Below are 17,579 nucleotides of genomic sequence, written 5' to 3' on the forward strand. Positions count from 1 at the left end.
TCTCTTGTGTTTTCTCCCCAGGGCATAATCTACTAGTCTCAAGATGAGCTTTATGCTTATTATAGTCCCTATTGGCTCTTCATTTTCCAAATCAGCAGGTTTAGGCTGATTCAGGCTGTCTGGGCAGATGTCAACAGCTGTGAGCAGTGGTGTGATATCGTGTTAAATCATGTTAAATCTTCAAGACTACAGGAAAAAATCAATGTGGTGTTAACATGCATGAGTTTAATCTGCAATTTCCATATATGTGATTCTTAATCTTCTAAATGTTATTGTTTTTTCCCAGTTACTCTTAGCATGGTTTTACATGTACAAGATTACTTCAAGTTGTGAAGTTTAAACTCATTTTTATTTGAAATCACTGAAGGTTTGATCTTCACAAGTAAAAAAGTCACTGTTCTGGTGGCACAGTCTAGCTTTCCATCAAAAAATGTGCCAGACAAGTGTCTGCAGATGGAAAAAACAAGAGCAAGGGGCATTAGTAGAATGTTTCACTGCTATTTTACTGTCTTTAAAGCCAATCTTGTTTCTACTGAAGCAAACCTTTACTGATTCCTGCAACAGCAAAGGTGCTGATTCAGGACAGCTGACAGCACGTCCAGGGACTGTCCCCAGCCTGTTCTTACAAACTTCCCTGAATCAAGACTTCAAGCACATGCTCCTTGGGATTTGAGCTGCTCTATCCCATAATTTCTAAGTAGTGTAAACAAAACACATACTTTTGAAAAGAAATGTGGATCACAACTTTAAAAAGGAATTCAAAAAACATTTCCTAGTAGTATTCAAAAGTAATTTAATATAATTAAATTATGGATTAATAAAGAGCAGTGCTGTGTACTCAGTGCTTCCCACCCAACAACCCTTTGAGTCCTGTTTTTGAAAATGCTTGTCCTGGGCTTTGATACATATTTTTTGTTGTCAATGAATGAATACATTCAGAATATCAGGGCAAAAAAATGGGAGAAGTCTCACACGATCTTTCTGCATAGAACTTAGCAATGTTTTGTGGAGTCTGGAAAATGTTAATGAACATTTTGAATTAAATACATGGTAATGAAGTATGAAAATCTTACAGGTCTGATAGTAACTACGTGCTTTACCTGTGTTAGGGAGGGATATGGGAGACTGAAGCAGGAATAATTAGAAAAGCTTAGTTACTTGTAATCTTGCTAATTTCACAACACATTTTGAATACTGAAATGAAGCGTGACTATTTTCTCCATTTCTTATATTAATTACATTCTAATACTGCAAATAAAATGGTAGTTTTTCAGTTAATTCTTCATTTTAAACATCATTAAATAATCTGTAATTGAAGTACATTTACATAAATTCACTTCATAATGCATACCTGAAATATTTTACTTAAAACTTATCTGGATTTTGGAAGAAGATTAACACATGATGCTTCCAAAGAGAAGGTAGTATTTTTTTTTTCTTTTTCTGTAAACCTGATGAATTAACCTGATTTTTCATGGTAAAAGATGCTGAGTTAGAGATTCCAGATGTTTGCCAGATCAGTGAGATTCTTGACAGCTTTTCAGGTTGTATTTCATTCTGTTCCTGACAAACGTAGCAGCAGGGACAAGCAATTCTAGCCAGCTTGTGAAAACCCAACATTTAAATGGAGTGACATGTTCGTTTCTAAGTTATGGTAGTTGAAGGGGAAGTCTTCTGGACATGGACATTGTGAAGAAAAGTTAAAATCCAATCAAGAATGTGATAATTATGCGTGTGGATCACGAGGGCTGGTTTCCTGCCGAGTCCCATGAACTCACCCAGGGTAGTATGACACTTGGGTATGGATTTCTTGAGATTCCCTTCAACAGCAGCAATGGAAAATTGTACCAGGGAATCCTCTACGGGTGGGCAGGGATTTAAATGAGTGCTGCAAGGTATGGAAAGCTTAACCCTGACATATTGTGTAGAAATGCAAGAAAGACACAGGAAAAAAATCATCTTAGCTGGATGGTGGTGGTTAGTCCATATATGTAATGCAGTGAGCAGAAACCCACATTGGGCAAAGAGTAAAAAACACTGTTAGAAATCAAGTCATCATTGTAACCCTCTTTGGAGACACCAGGAGCAGAAGTGCTTATCCCCCCCTGTGGCCTCCTATATGGCACATGGGTAATGGAAGCTTGCACAGCTGGTTACTGGTGGTGGTGTGGAGACTTTTGTCATCTCTGATCAGCATCAAATGTACCTGGTAAGTGTAAAAGTCTGCGCTCACCAACATTGTGTCTTGCTTCTTGTTTTTCCTTTTCAGGGACACATTGATAGTCACATGCACCAACAGTGCCACCAGTATATTTGCAGGCTTTGTCATCTTCTCAGTTATTGGCTTCATGGCAAATGAGCTCAAAGTGAATATTGAAGCTGTGGCAGACCAAGGTAGGGTATGCTGCCATTTCCTTACTTAGGTACCTGGTGGCACCTTCAGGTCTCTTATTAATATTGGTGGTGGGAAAAATGGTTTCAAATTGGAGTGGATTAGTAAGCCACTTGTAGGCATTTCTGTATGGGAAGAAGTACACTGGAAAGTCAAGGTATTACTTGAAGCCTCCTCTGCATTTGCTTGATAAGAGAAGGATGCCAGCTAAGACTCATTTCAAATCTTTATGTAAATGATGGAAGGAGAGGTAGGGTGAGATGTCTCCTTCACGTACTCAAAGTGGTGAGTGGTCTTCTCATTTGTCTCAGCTGCTCTTTGTAAACCATTTTCAAGGTAAAAGGTGTTGTGATGGTGGGCATCTTGGATGAGAGGATGACGGGCTTCACAATGTGGGGAGTGGGAGAAATAGGGTGTAGGAGGTGGTTTAAGCTTCTGAACTGTGGGGTACAAGGAGCTGCCTCCATGGGAAGAAAAAGATTTCTGAAGAACTGATTAGAAGGTCTTGATTAGTGAAGAGAGATGGTTACAAATGGGGATCTGAAAGGTTTTAGTTGGTAAAACTGAATGGGAGTGAGAAGATGTGACTGACGAGAGGACTGATGCTGTCATGTATGATTTGGTATGAAGGAATGGGAGATAACAAGGGAGGAGCTTTCAGGATAAGAATCTGAAAAGTTTAAAGGTTTGTAAAAATCTGATGGGATTATAGGGGGATAATTGTTACCTTAGTCTGGACCTGCATTTTCTGCAAAATGTGCAGCACTTTGCCTCCATGTCATCCAACCCCCAGAGCTTTGGGATAATTTGGAACTGTGTTAAAAAGACAATTTTTTAATAACTTTGTAATAAATTGTAGCTGTGATTTTCCTGCCTTAGCTGCTTCTGTGAGGTGTTGTATTTGCTTTCAGCACAGGTACAGGTGTCTCCAAGCACTGAAGGGAAGTGATTAATAGCTTCTCTGTGAGCCATGGGGATGGTTCCCAGTGTTATCCCCCCTGCTCACGATAGCACAGAGCAAGAGGAGGCTCTGAAAGGGTGTGTCTCACTGTCTGCATTGATGTGAAGACACTAAATGCTCTTCTGACAGGTTTGTTGCGTGGATAAATTCAGCTCCATCTGAGGTGCTACATGTAGCCTAAGGTACCTGACTGGCAGCACATCATGGTTCAGAAATGGCAGTAGTGAGTTGACAACAGGGCACCGAAATTAAGAAAATGTTCCATAGTTTCTGGGTGGTGACTCTCATAGGTCATTCTGGACCAATGGGTATAACCAGTCATCTGCATTTGACAAAGTTGTGGGAGCTAAATGGAAAACAGGCAACATGAGGAGGGGACACAGAAATCCTGTAGTTGTAGGAAAAAGAGCAGGTGAAGCAGATGAAGCATTATTTATTTATTCTTGAAAAATACCTTTGCTCAGAGCTCTGTTCCTACCCATTTATTAGAAACGAGCTGCTACACGTGAAAGGAGGAGAACAACAGAGGAGGGAACAAGATATTGCTGCTGGTTATTCCTTCTCTCTAAACCAAAATCCCACAGATTTTACAGTACTTCTCCCCTCAGAGATGCAACTGCAGATGCTGAGTCATATTAGATTTCTGCAGCTCCTTCTGTTGGCAGCCCAGATGCTGAGGTGAGCGGGAGTCTGTGAGCTGCAGTTCAGTCACAGGGAGTTGGTCTGAGGCTTGGAGCAGTTGACCTGTGGTGGAGTAATTCCAGTTGAATTAGCACGTTTTAAAAACAGACTTAGAAAACAGACTTGGCAAATGGAGAAAAGAACCAGCTCTTGTCCTTTCCTACCTTTTTTTTTTTTTTTTCTAAAGTTGTATTTCATTTTGCAGTGAAGGAGAAAACAGCTAAAATGATGGTAAAACATGATGTCCCTTCAATGAGTGAAGTTGCTAATGGAAATAAGAAGGGATTTAAAAAAAAAAAAAAAAAATTTTTTTCCCATTTAGAATCCTCCTTTCAGGAAAACATATAATGCACCTGATGAAAAGAGCAAAATGCTTTTCATGCATGGAAAGGCAGGACAATCTGTGTTCATCCTGCTCTCTCAGTTTGATTAAGAACATATTGCAGCTGAAAAATTCTAGTAATTTGAAATGAAAATGCGAAGTAATTTTTTTGCTTCAGCACACATACAACCTTTGGAATTTTCCTGGTTTTAGCTGCCCTCTAGAAAGAGTTCCTAACCCCCTAAATCTCTGAAGGTGGAGAGGATGGGAGCCAGTTACCCTGTGATTGTTTCCCCATGCCTGGATGCTCCCTGATGTCTGAGATTTTGGAGAGTTAAGAGGAGCTGAGATGGAGAGATGTGCAGTTTCATATTCTCTAATTAAACTTCTCCTAAAAGTGTGATTAATGGGAACTCATCATTGTGAGGCTTAATTAAACTTGTACACGCAGGAAGCTAGTGCAGAGCCCTTATCTCTGGTAGTCAAGAAGAAATCTGTAATCAAGAGACAAAAGAACACATTCATGAATACATAGTAGTTCAACATGCAAAAAGCCATTTTGCTGCAGCACGTTTTAAGGGCAGCAGCACTTATTGAGTCCTGTATTGAATTTTATCCTGTTGTTAATGCTCTTATTTGTTTTCTGTTGAGAAGGAACTCCAAACACTTCCCAGCTTGCCCGTGGAGATTGCTTCCCATGCCGCTAAGAGTGTTTGTCTCAGCATGTGAGAAAGCAACAGTGTTCTCTTCAACAGAAACAGCAGGAAGGGCTTTAGGAAAACGATGCAATTATCTAGATTAGAACTGGCCAGGATGGAGTGAGTTTGGAACCCCTTCTTGTGGCACGGCTCATGCAATCAGCACAACTTGGCTCTCAGTTGTATCTCGCCTGATGGGAAACATCCTTCACAGCCTTTGGAGTAGGGCTCCTTCAGCTGGGATAAGTAGAGAAGTGCTGTCTGCTGTTAATGCTCCCACCACATTCCTGCAGCCTTTTCTCTCAGGCAAATCTAAGCATGCTTGTAAAAATACTTTTTTTCTTTACAGTCAATACAAGTTATAGTGCAAGATATCAAACCAATTAAGAAAGGAGAATTCCTAGTTCAGGGTTTAGGGGACCCCCATCTCCTTATTTTTTCTGCTGTGCATTATTTCAGAATTTCTTACAGATTTTTAAAATTATTTAGAGATATAATAAGGAATGTATTTGTTTAGATGTATATAGAAATAGATATATAAAAATGTAGATAAGGTAGTAGTTATTATCTTGTGTCTGGTATCAGCTCTGTGCATCTGTTACGTTCTTTCCATTTGGCTGTGAGCTGAGGAGATAAAAAAAGAGTATTTTCTGTTCATTCTGTAGTACTGAGGTGGGCTGATGGCTGTTTTGCTCTAAGGCTGGGTTGCTAATTAGCAGGGCCTGCTAATTCTGCAGCTTGGGAAGTAGAAGTGTATGTGTGTTTTGAAACTTACGGTCAACACACAAATGATTAATGTGAAGCTGAAGTCTGTAATGGTTAGAACTTCCTGTAAACAGGATAGACTGAATCTGATAATTTTTATTTTTATCAGGATAAGTAATATTGTATTATACTTGGAAACACAACTCTTCACTTTTTCCTCTTATCTGTTCAGTCAACAATGTGCAATATCACAGCCTTCGTTTTTCTCATTTCTAGGTCCTGGAATTGCTTTTGTGGTTTATCCAGAAGCCTTAACCAGGCTTCCCCTCTCTCCCTTCTGGGCTATAATCTTCTTTTTGATGCTTCTGACACTTGGATTGGACACTATGGTAAACTGCTTTTGTTTCCCCTCCTTTTCTTCTTGTTTTTCCTGGCTTATTTGTTTGGAGGACTATGAGGTTCCTCCTTGGTTTCCCTGTGGTCAGGGATCTGCTTTGCAAAAAGAGGAATGAAGTCAGGCTGAAATAATTTGGGTGAAACTTTGGTGTTGACATCTGAGCATTTCACCCCTAGGATCTTGAAATACTCTTGTATTCCAGTATGTCCAGCTAGATCATCTTGTGTACACTGTGCACACTGAAATGATTCCTGTTGTTGCTGTCTCCCAGTTTGCCACTATCGAGACTATCGTGACCTCCGTTTCCGACGAGTTCCCCAAATACTTACGTACGCACAAGGCGCTGTTCACTCTCGGGTGCTGTGTCTCCTTTTTCATCATGGGATTTCCTATGATCACTCAGGTAAGAATATTGTCTTTGAGCATCCTTGTCTGTCCCCCAACCCCCCTCTGGTGGCCGTTCTCCTCCTCTGCAAGTCGTGAGCAACCTGAATTCTGCCGCATGTGCAGACACCGGGTGAGTCTGAAATCGGACTTTTTTTAATGGATGCTCTGACTGAGATACATCAATTCTTCCAAAAAAATCAGACTCTTAAGTTTTTTCCTAGCCTAACTCTCTAAAATAATAATGTAAATTAGGAATTAATTTAAGAAGAAAGGGAAGGTTTTATGTCAGGAAAACATGGACATCAGTTTTGTGGGCCATCCCTTCCACTTCAGATGTAAACTGCTAGTCCTTGCAAGCTGTGGAGTTAATAATGAATTTCTCATCTACTGCCTTCAGTGTCTTTTTCTCATTAATTCCTCCAGCAATCTAAACCCAGCAGTTTCAAGCGGGGGTGCACAAAATCTATGTTACTCTTTTATTCATCCCTTTTGTCCCTTTGTCTTTCTTTGTCACCATCTCATCACCCACCAGCCCAGCTTTGGAGTGCCAAAGTCTAGGATGGATTCAGTCCTTTCTTCACTTGAATTCTGCTGGTTAACATCTGCCCTGAAATAGATGAACTGGACTCACTGTTACAAAATTCCTAGTGTCAATGGCAATTTTGGTTTTGACGTTGAATTAAATGGTTAGAGACACTGGTGGAAGGGCTGCTCACAGTTCAGTCCTTAATCTGAAAGGACTGAAGCCAGTGTCTTCCCAAGCTGTGTTAGTTACCAGTCTCAGGTGTACCCTCTGCTATTCTTCTTGTTGGATTTGATAATAATTCAGCCAGAAGGAAGAAACTGTAGTGCAGCATGAGCCTGTGTCAGGTCACTGTTTGGATGCTCCCTTGGGATAGGCAGTCCTGGCTCCTGCTCCTGTCCATTTTGCCTGCCCTAATGCCAGTCAGAGTTGTGACACACATGAAGAGAAACACCAGCTATATCCCACACGTAATGGCTCTTTCATTCTTTTTTCTTTAGGGTGGAATGTATATGTTACAGCTTGTGGATACTTATGCAGCCTCTTACTCTCTTGTCATCATTGCCATCTTTGAGCTCGTTGGAGTTTCCTATATATATGGTAAGAAGAAATGCTGTTCTTGAACAACCCATGTCAAAGTAGCATTTTAGCATAGGTGAAGTAGCTGGTAATGTGAAATTCTTAAGTAATAACACTTATATTTTTAATAAAAAGCCTCAGAATGTCCTTATTTTGAATCGAAGCATAATGAGGCTTCATTACTGTAGGATTCCTTTAAATACTTGTATTCAAAGGACTTTCATACAGTCTAATGTCCCTTTCCCACCAATAACCTAAAGCCAATGCTTAGACATGAGTGTAAGAACAGACAAAGCATTTTGTGATGCTTCTCTGGGGGCTCTTTCTCACTCTTAACAATTTTAGGGTCAGAGACTTCCTGAGCCATAAGTGGTGTCTTTGCATTTAACAACTTTGGAAGGATTTATTTTCCACGTACATATCTAGTCTTTCCTTTAGCCAATGTCTGCAACAGAGAATCACGACTGTGCAGCTACTCAGACTGATAAATTATGCACAGTGGCAACACCAGTTATATTGATCCATGTTGACATACATTAAATTATGAGGAAGATCCTGAGCTATGTATAAAGCAGTGAAACTAGCTTGCTGCTACTGTAGCTACATCAGTTGATGTCAGCTGGTGATTTGCTCCAAAACTTATCCAGTGCTTTCAGAAGATTGATTCTTGGAAATGTGAGATCTCAGATGGTTCTGGTAGGAAATGTGAAGATCTCCATATATAACAGATGCTTAATTTATGTCTGGAGTGTGTTCTCACTTAAGACTTGCCTTCAAAACCAGAGGAAGATCTGGATCTCAGTATTAAAGTTAAAAAAGATAAGGCAGTTTCCACTGTTGCTGTGGACAGGAATGAATGATACATGCTGTATCAGCTAGACAGAAACAATCCCAAGATGTTCTGTTGAAGATCCATTTCTAGCAGCATGATTCCAGGCTCTTCTGCTGTGCACTGGATACTTAAATCTACCCACGTTGTGGTGTCCACTCTGTAGTATAAATACATTTAAAGATCATATGTACTTCAAAACATGCAGAGTTCATTGCTCTTGCTTGAGAAATGAATGTTATAGACAGGACAGGGAATCAGCTCTTCCTTGTTTTCTGTAATTTTTGGGAAATACAGAAGTGTATTTTTTCTTCACTGACACCCAATCTGGTGAGCAGGCCTGAGTGGGTGTAAGATAAGCCAGATCTGACCTGGTGAGGAAACATTACAGAATCCAGTATGAACAGTCAAGACAATGAGGACCTGAGTGTAATGCTTTGAGGTATCCCCTGAAGTGGAGAGTTGGGTTTGGGGGATTATTTAGCAGAATGCCTTGTTTGAAAATCAGTGCTGGCGAGTTGTGCCATTGCTCTGTGCTTCGATTTCCCTGAAGACATGCAAGATTTGCCCATTTCCTCCCACCTACCAACGAGGTTTAACATGTACCTGTTCCTGTGGAAACACCACCGGGTACATGTCACTTGAGACATTAGCATCTGGTTATCTTGTCAGTTTCCCAGCTTTCCTAAAATCGGTACAATTCCATAAAAGATGGTGAGTGGCAATGCTCAAGAAGAGTTATAAGGTTTGTTTTGTTCTGTTTTTTTCCCTTTTCCCTCCTCTTCTGCTTGTTGAGAGCATGCCTGAAGCACTCAGTGTCACTCCTCCTGGCCATCAGCATGTCCAGCATCACCAAAAAGATTGTCTCCTTTGAAGCCATTGCCATCTGTGTCCAAGATAAACATTCCTTTTCTAATATTTTTTAAATAACCCCCAAACTGCTTAAATTTCTTCTGTAAGTTTTTCAATAAGGATGAAGGTAAAGAGGGAGGAAACAGTGGCTCTGTTCCTTCTCTGAACACTGTGTGGCAGAAGCACCACAAACCTGTAGTTGTGCAGTGACGTTTTATTAGGCTTGTCAGCAAAATTGCTCTGGCTAGTGCTTGCTTTTCCCAACAAGCTCAGTATCCCTTCAAACACCAGTATTTATGAAAAATATAAAATAATACAGAAATAATTATAGTGCTACAAAGGAAGGATTTGAATAGAAGAGAATATTTTTACTTATATACAGCTTAAACATGATCAGACTGCCAATTACAAATCACTCTTTCCATGCTTTCTGTACCATCTGATTGTTAATCAGCAGGTGTCAGTAAAGCCTTTGATACCAATTAATTTCAAAGATTATCCTCTGGAATTAACCTTTTGTAGACTAAAGAACTTCCAGTCTTTTACACAATAACTTTAACAATTTAACTTGGCAATCATTATGTCCTTGACTAATGTATCATAGTCTGACTGCATTAAAGCTACTTTTCTAAGGACTGTTCTTAGGAATGCAGCTTTTATATTTGGGATTTGCATGTTGTAAATACAAGTGAAGCTGCTGCTCTTGTTATATTCCTTCAAGCAGTGCTTAAAATTGGCATAATATATTTTCAAGCTCTGACAACTGCTGTTTTACACTCCGCTGACACCTTTCTCTATAGACACACACTCTTCACAGCAAGCAGGCTGGCACAATTTGTGGCAGGTGCTTTTATGATGAAATAAATCTGTCTTTAGTTCTCCCTACATGTTCTGCTTGCTGAGCTGGTTAAGATTTTTCAATTAAAAAGAGGCAGACTTGGTTATTACTTTGCAATCCTTTATTTTTCAGTAGAGACAGTGCTGCATAATCCAGTCAAACGATGTTTCTTTTATTTCACATGGTAATACAGATGTTTATTCTCCAGTTGTTTATATTATGATGCACGATTGGTAAAGAATCTCTTAGAGCTGTGGGTATTAATTTAATCATCAGCATAATTCCCACTGTTGCATTTTGTAACGTGAAGCTAAATATCAAGATCCTTGTGCTTGAGCAAAACACTGTTAGAAACTGAAAATGCATGACCTTAACTTTGTTCATGCTCCTTCTAGATCTGTTTTTTGACAGTCTGGGAATGTTCATTGTCAGAGTCAGTGGGAACTGCTGCAGTGTGTCTGTAGAAAGTGTTACTAATTCTGAATGTTTTACCTGTAGCAGAATATTGAAGTAGTTGTCTGTCTCGGTTTGCATTCTCCTTTTTAATGGATTTTATATCTGCAGCACTTCTGAATGCATCAGCCTACTTTAGAGAGTGGAAATTGAGATATGGAATATAATGTATTATTTATTTTCCCAAGTTACTCAGCAGGCCTGACTGATCTGAGAGGCAGACCAGCCATGCTGAGCTGTAATCAGCATTCTAGTTAATTAACACATCCTCTGTGTTTTCCTTGGAACTTGATGAACCTGTTTTCACTCTTTCACTAGGAAAGACACCAGTACTGTGTGATCCCAGTGTCTGTTTACATGCATTTGACTCTTGAACTGCTAATATTTAAAGGTGTCTGAAGCTGTGAATATCTACCAGCGATTCCTAGAAGGAACAAAATTTTTAATTGGAATTTCAACTAAATCTGTGCAGATTTGCATGAAGCTTGCACAAATTTTGGGAGCTGTAACTATCTGGTTAGGTACAACCTCCCTTTGCAGCAGCAAGTGTGGCACTTGGACGAGCTTTAAACTTTGTGGAAGGACCCTCCAAGCCCACACCTTGTGCTGCTGCAACTCGTTTAAAATTACTTTAGTTCCCACCATGTCAGGCTGCAGGGATGACCCCTGTGTGAGCACCTCCCAGGTTGTTCCCTGCAGTGTGTGCACTGAACTGCAATAAGCAGGTGAATAAAACACAGGGGCAAATAATTCTGTTGCAGCAAACATCTCCTTTCAGGCCTGTAGTAACAGTGACCCTGGGGTCAGGCCGGGCATGCAAAGCTCTGTTACAAAATGGAGAAGCACGTGGTGAGTCAGGTGGGTGCTGAAGTACAGTGATTTCATGGGTCAGAAAAATTACAGGTATTTTACAGAGAAGGGCAGAGGCTTTCTGAAGAAGAGCATTTGCACTAGCCAGTGAAAAAGAGGGGGAGAGATTACAGTTAGAGGGGAAAAAAAAGTGACATCTGGGTCACCTTCTGTTTGTTTTCTAAGCTGCAGGTTGTACTTTTCCTTCCCCCTAAATACAGTTCTTGCAATTCCATCTTCTTGATGAACTGATGAAGTTTTCTTCTCTGTTTCTTATTATAACAGAGGTTTTTTAGCTTTTCTCTGACATGCTGTCTGCCTGACTGTCTTACTCTGCACTCACCCTCAGAGCTGGGTCTTTGGGGGGCTGCCCTAGCACTATCAAGCCCTGCTGCTTTCTTAGAGGTGTATCAGAAGACACTGAATAATACACCCTTGTTAATTTTTACCTTCTTAAGTCTCGGAACAGTCAATGGATAAACTTCTTGCTCCTTTATATCAACCATAAGGCTTCAAAATTGGGTGGATCAAGCCTGGGAGTTATCCCTTAAAACCTGTAGTAGCTGGCTGGAGTGCAATATAGACCTAAAACAGTTTATTCCTTTTGTTCCAAGAATTTCTCCACTGGCTCAGTGACTTCTGATTTAAGCTCCATCTGTGTGCCCATGTCACAAAAGTTCAACTAAATGCTGTAGAAAAATGTGTTGTAAAATTTAAATTATTGAGATGATCACCTGCTTTGTTAGATAAAATTGTCCCAAAGTGGAAAAGTTTGTGTGACAAAGGAGCTCAGCCTTTAACCCCAGAGCTCCCTCTTATTATCATCACTAGAAAAACTGGAGCAAATTTGAATTGTGTCTTTATTACTTTTGGATAAATTGCTAATAGCTGTACTGAGCAGGGACCATTTACCTAAACATCTTTGCAGAACACGGCTGAAAAGCTGCCTGGCTCTTATCAGGAGCTGCTGGGCCAGCACAGTTTATCCAGTCAAAAGGCACAGCCAGGGAGATAGCTGCAGAGATGGCTGAAATACCATTTTCCAATCTTGTGTGTTTTATTAACTCAAGCAAATTTGTAGATGCAATCAATACAACAATCTGAAGTACTAATGTGTCAATCGATCTGTTTGTTGAAACAGCATTGAATAGAATTTAAAATATTTACAGGTGTTCTCTAATACTTCTAAGTATTGCTTGCATATCAGTTGCAAAATAACAGGACATTATCAATTTCAGTGCTAAGTGATACAGTTGTACCCCAGACAGGCATGTAGTAGCTATAGAGAAGCTCAGATATTGCCTAAACTGACACAGATGATACAGAAATTAATAAGCCTCATCTCCACAGTGAAAAATAACAAGTATACAGATAATTGCAACTAACCAGTACCTGCCATTAATGCTTCAACCCCAAACTTACTGAACACTTAATCTCCATGTAAAAGCTCAATTTTGCTTTAATCCTTAGGAAGTAAATATTTTATTAGAATGGTTCCCACCATAATAGTCTCGTTTTTTCCTCTGTGGTTAGTTTCTCCATTGAAGTTTTCAATAAACAAGTAGTTTGTTTTTGCAATTAGACACAAGGAAGTCACAAGAGCTACATTGCAAATTGCAGCTGGTTTCTTTCTCCTCCCCTAATTGCAATTATGTTTGCTGTTTACAGGATTGCAAAGATTCTGTGAAGATATAGAAATGATGATTGGATTCCAGCCAAGTAAATTCTGGAGAGTCTGTTGGGCATTTGTGACCCCAACTATTTTAACAGTAAGCAAAAACTTTTTATATGTTTTCTTCAAACAATTTTGGTGTTGTTTCTTCGTCATTCATGATGTTTCTGAATAATAGTAATTAGATGTTAGATGCAGATACCTAGACACACACACCTGTGTGTACACGTGTGTTCTTGGATCTGTAGATCATAGAATCATAGAATTTTTCTGGTTGGGGAAGACCTTTGAAATCATCTAGTCCTACTGTTAGTGTAGCACACTGCCTAGTCTGCCACTAAGCCACGTCTCTCAGCACCACATCGACACATCTTTTAGATACCTTCAGGGACGGTGACTCCACCACTGCCCTGGGCAGCCTGTTCCATTGATTGATAACTAACCCTTTCAGTGAAGACATTTTTTCTAATGTCCAATTTAAATGTCCTCTGGCACAGCTTAAGGTAATTTCCTCTTGTCCTACCACTTGTTGCCTGGGAGGAGAGACTAACTCCCACCTCACTCCAAGCCCTTTTCAAACACTTGCAGCGAGTGAGGAGGTTTCTCCTCAGCCTCCTTGTCTCCAGGCTGGACAACCCCAGGTTCCTCAGCTTCTCCTTGCAAGACTTGTGCTCCTGACCCTTCATCATCTTCACTGCCCTTCTCTGGACATGCTCCAGCACTTCAATGTCCTTCTTGTAGTGGGGAGCCCCGAACTGAACACAGGGTTTGAGGTGTGGCCTCACTGCTGCCGAGTGTGGAGGGAACAATTACTTCCCTGGTCCTGCTGGCCACACTATTGCTGAGAAAAGTCAGGATGCTGTTGGCCTGCTTGGCCACACGGGCACACTGCTGACTCGTATTCAGCTATCAACCAACACCCTTAGGTCCTGGTGAAACAGCCTAAGTGATGGTACTTTTGGGAGTGAGGGATGCTGCTGAACGGCTCTCCCTGTCAGTGCAGGTGCTGGGATGGCAAACCATTGCATCCAGCGTTTTGGGGTTTTTGTATACGTGTGTGTGTGATGTATATGTATGTACATGTACACATGGAGGGGAGAAGAAATGATGGGGATCCTCCCGGCTGCTCCCAGGGGGAGAAAATGGGGAAAATGCCATTTGATGGAGTCAAAAGCTGATCTAAGAGACACGCTCCGGGAAGGCTGAGGTGGGAATAGGAGCGACAGCGTTTTGAGCTGCGGGGGTGGGAGGTATTTTCGCAAAGGCGGAAATAGTTACGCTCTCAGGATCACCTACAGGCCGCTGCAGCTTCTCTCTCTCTCTAAAAAAAATAATAACAACAAGAGAAATAAGAAAGGACGGCCCTGGTCGTGGCGCCGCTTCCCCGCGGGCACCAGCAGGTGGCGCTGCTCGCCCGGCGCGCGGGGGAGAGGCCGCCAGGAGGCGGGAGCGGCTTCTCCCTGCCCGCGCTTCCCTGGAGCGGCTGGAAAACCCCTCCCGAGGGAAAAGCTGGTCGTGTTTGTTTCATCTTCCTGGCTCTTTTCCCTTTTCGTTGCCGCCCCGAGCCCTGGAATGATCATTGACTTCAAATTTCAGCCTCCGTTTTGACCTCCTCGGTGGCGCGTTCTCGGTTTTCCAGTGCTGTGCCTGCTTTTTTTCAGCTCCAAGAGTCAAGGTATAATACCTGTATCTGCATTTGCTCCCTGGCTCTCTAATAGAATATTTCCTTTACGTTTGAACCTAAGGACAGCCACAATCTTTAACAGGACGCCACGCGTTGGCACAATAATTAATTCTTGTAGCCATTTCAAAAGTCTTCGGCTTGATGAGCCAGTGTAAAACAACCAAGACTTCTTCTACCATTTTTATATGTTTGAGAGAACATCCTTTGTCCTGAAGGTCCTCAGGCCTGGGCCATAGGTGGAGAGAGGTTATATCTGTGTAGGGTTTTAAAAACTCAACATTTCGCAGCAGGGCTAGATAGTTTCTCCAGGGCTTCATACATTTTTAGGTAGAAGATAAGAAAAGTTACTAGAATTTCTGATAAGGTACACGTTTTGAAACAGGGAAAGAAGCACGATGGTGACTCAATAGTCCTTTGCAGTCACTTCTTCCAGAGGAGCTGTATTTCAGCCTATGTGCCGGGAAGTTCTTGTGGTTGTGCTGTTCTTCAGTGCAGCATAAATGTTGGGAAATTTTTTTTATTGCTGGGGAGAAAAAAAGAGGCTCTGGATAAAGCTGAGAACTTCTTTTCAGTGTTGTTAATTCAAGAATTAGGTGGGTTTTTTGTTGTTGTTGTTTGGTGTTGTTTTTTTTTTTTCTGGAAACTGAAAAGGTTTAGTTTTTTCAGACAGGAATGCTTGTGTGGAGGGACCAGTGAGTTTTGATTAGCCAACAAAATCCTGAGTTGTGAGGAAAAGGATTTTCCTACAATGAGAACAATTTCTCTAAGGGGCATAATGAAGATATTCTACTTTTCCACATAGATTTTTCTTTACTGATTGTCTTCACTGAAGTGTATTGTTGCTGTACATGAAAACCAGGTAGATTTACTTTTCCTGTCCAGTGGCAACTGTTGTTTGATTGTGACAATACACAGGTATAGTTTGCAAATCCCTTTTAAAAAGTTTGAAGACATAACCCAGTTTGTTCTATAGTATTAAGGTAACATCAAGAACAACGTGTTTTGTTTTTTTTTTAAAAAAAAGCATGTGCACATGGGGGTTTTTTAATCTTTCTTTTTTTCTTCCAATGGCTGTTTTTAGGATGTTGCCTTAGACATGTTGTTACACTTGTGAAGGGACTTGTAAGGCTTTTCTGCAAATTGCTTCTTCCTTTACTGCTCAGACTTGCACTCTTAGCTACTGCCAGTAATCACAACTAAAGAACGGGGAATTATGTTGTCTCTTAAGGAAAGCAAATTTGAAAAGCAAACAAGGCCAGTTCAAACTTGCATGTTCTGTTGTTGTTCCCTCCAAATGTAATATTTAGGGAACTTCCAGTGAGAAATAAATTGACACTGATCAGTTGTAATTCAATTTTTATGCAATGGAAACAGACAAAGCAAAACCAAGCAATACATTCTTTTCTATTATTGCTTCTGTAAAGCTAATATTTGATACATTTGGATAGTCGAATATTAGACTTTCAATTACTCCGTATCTCTGGCAAAAAAGACCTAATGGTGTTTATCTGTGCCTTCACCTAGTTATTCTGCTATAAATCTTCTGTGTGCAATTATTGTAAGTGCAAGCATTTCCCAAAAGTTACTGAATTATGCACAAATGTAAGCAGACATATTGCTATTCCTACAGTAAGTGAAACCGAGTAACTTAGCACGATCGCGTTACGTAAAACTGCCAATAGACCATGTAATAAAGCATGTTACTCTTGGGGCAAGATTCTAATTTCAATTTTTCTGGCATCACTACTGTGATTTTTGTGGGATTTTGCAAGATTTCCAAACACTCATTAGAATCAGACTCTGTCCTGTTCGTTACAGCTTTTGGAGTGCCCTGCCTTAGCTGCATGTCCTTTTGTCTCTATTCCATATACACCAGCTTGGTGTGTGGATACCTACCATTTGTTGCATAGTAGGCTTGGTTTTTGCTTGTTCAAACTTGGTTTTCCTTCCTTCTTTCCAGTTTATTCTTTGCTTCAGTTTTTACCAATGGGAACCAATGACTTATGGAGCTTACCACTATCCAGGCTGGTCCATGGTGCTTGGATGGCTGATGCTGGCCTGCTCAGTTATCTGGATCCCAGTTATGTTTGTGATAAAAATGCATCTAGCCCCAGGGAAATTTATTGAGGTAATTATTCTGTCCTTTTTTTTCTGCTTTAAAATATAGTCACAGCAAACTGTTCTATTTTATATTGATTTTTGTGATATTGAATGGCTAATAGTGCTAAGATTACTTTCTGGTAGTGTAGTTACTGTGTTGCAAAGAGAAGCTCAGTTGATTTAAAATGAAATGCAGACCTTCTATTCCCCGTCCCTCAAAAAATATTCTTTACCTGTTAAGTGATTCCTGTTATGAGAATTAGGAGTTAGGAATTTCCTGAGCCCCAGCATGGTGTTCCTGACTGGAAGGTGATCTCCCAGCTGGGCTGGCCTTGTCGCACAAGCAGCGTGTAGCTGTGGGAGGCAGCGAGTGCTGGTGTGTGCTGTGTCACACGAGCCCAGCAGGGGCCAGGAGATGTCAATCAGGAGTTGCCTGTTTGCAGAGCGTGAGATGGTCTGTACCTGAGTCCTCCGGGAGGCTGAACTTCATCAAGTTCAGGAATAAGACAGATGAAGACACCTCTTGCTCTGCAGATCAAAATACTCATTATAAAACCTGGCTGGCAATCTTGGTTGGTTTTTTTGTTTGTTTGTTTATTTGTTTGGTTTTTGCCCCTGCCTTATTCATCTCATTATTTTTCTTGAATAAGTTGGTCC

The 17,579-nt window shown here is 40.7% G+C and overlaps 1 protein-coding gene across 3 annotated transcripts in view; it reads left to right on the forward strand.

The window, feature by feature from the left end:
• The window catches only part of SLC6A5 (solute carrier family 6 member 5), a 36,196-nt gene that overhangs the window by 11,866 nt on the left and 6,751 nt on the right, over nt 1-17,579 (forward strand). For all 3 annotated transcript variants that reach the window (XM_051621884.1, XM_051621882.1, XM_051621883.1), the window contains exons 10-15: nt 2,270-2,394; nt 6,036-6,148; nt 6,428-6,559; nt 7,567-7,666; nt 13,135-13,235; nt 16,783-16,950. In XM_051621884.1, coding sequence (XP_051477844.1) covers nt 2,270-2,394; nt 6,036-6,148; nt 6,428-6,559; nt 7,567-7,666; nt 13,135-13,235; nt 16,783-16,950 — 739 coding nt within the window. The remainder of the gene's footprint in view (nt 1-2,269; nt 2,395-6,035; nt 6,149-6,427; nt 6,560-7,566; nt 7,667-13,134; nt 13,236-16,782; nt 16,951-17,579) is intronic.

Source organism: Apus apus, chromosome 5, assembly GCF_020740795.1.
Source record: "Apus apus isolate bApuApu2 chromosome 5, bApuApu2.pri.cur, whole genome shotgun sequence".
NCBI lineage: Eukaryota > Metazoa > Chordata > Aves > Apodiformes > Apodidae > Apus > Apus apus.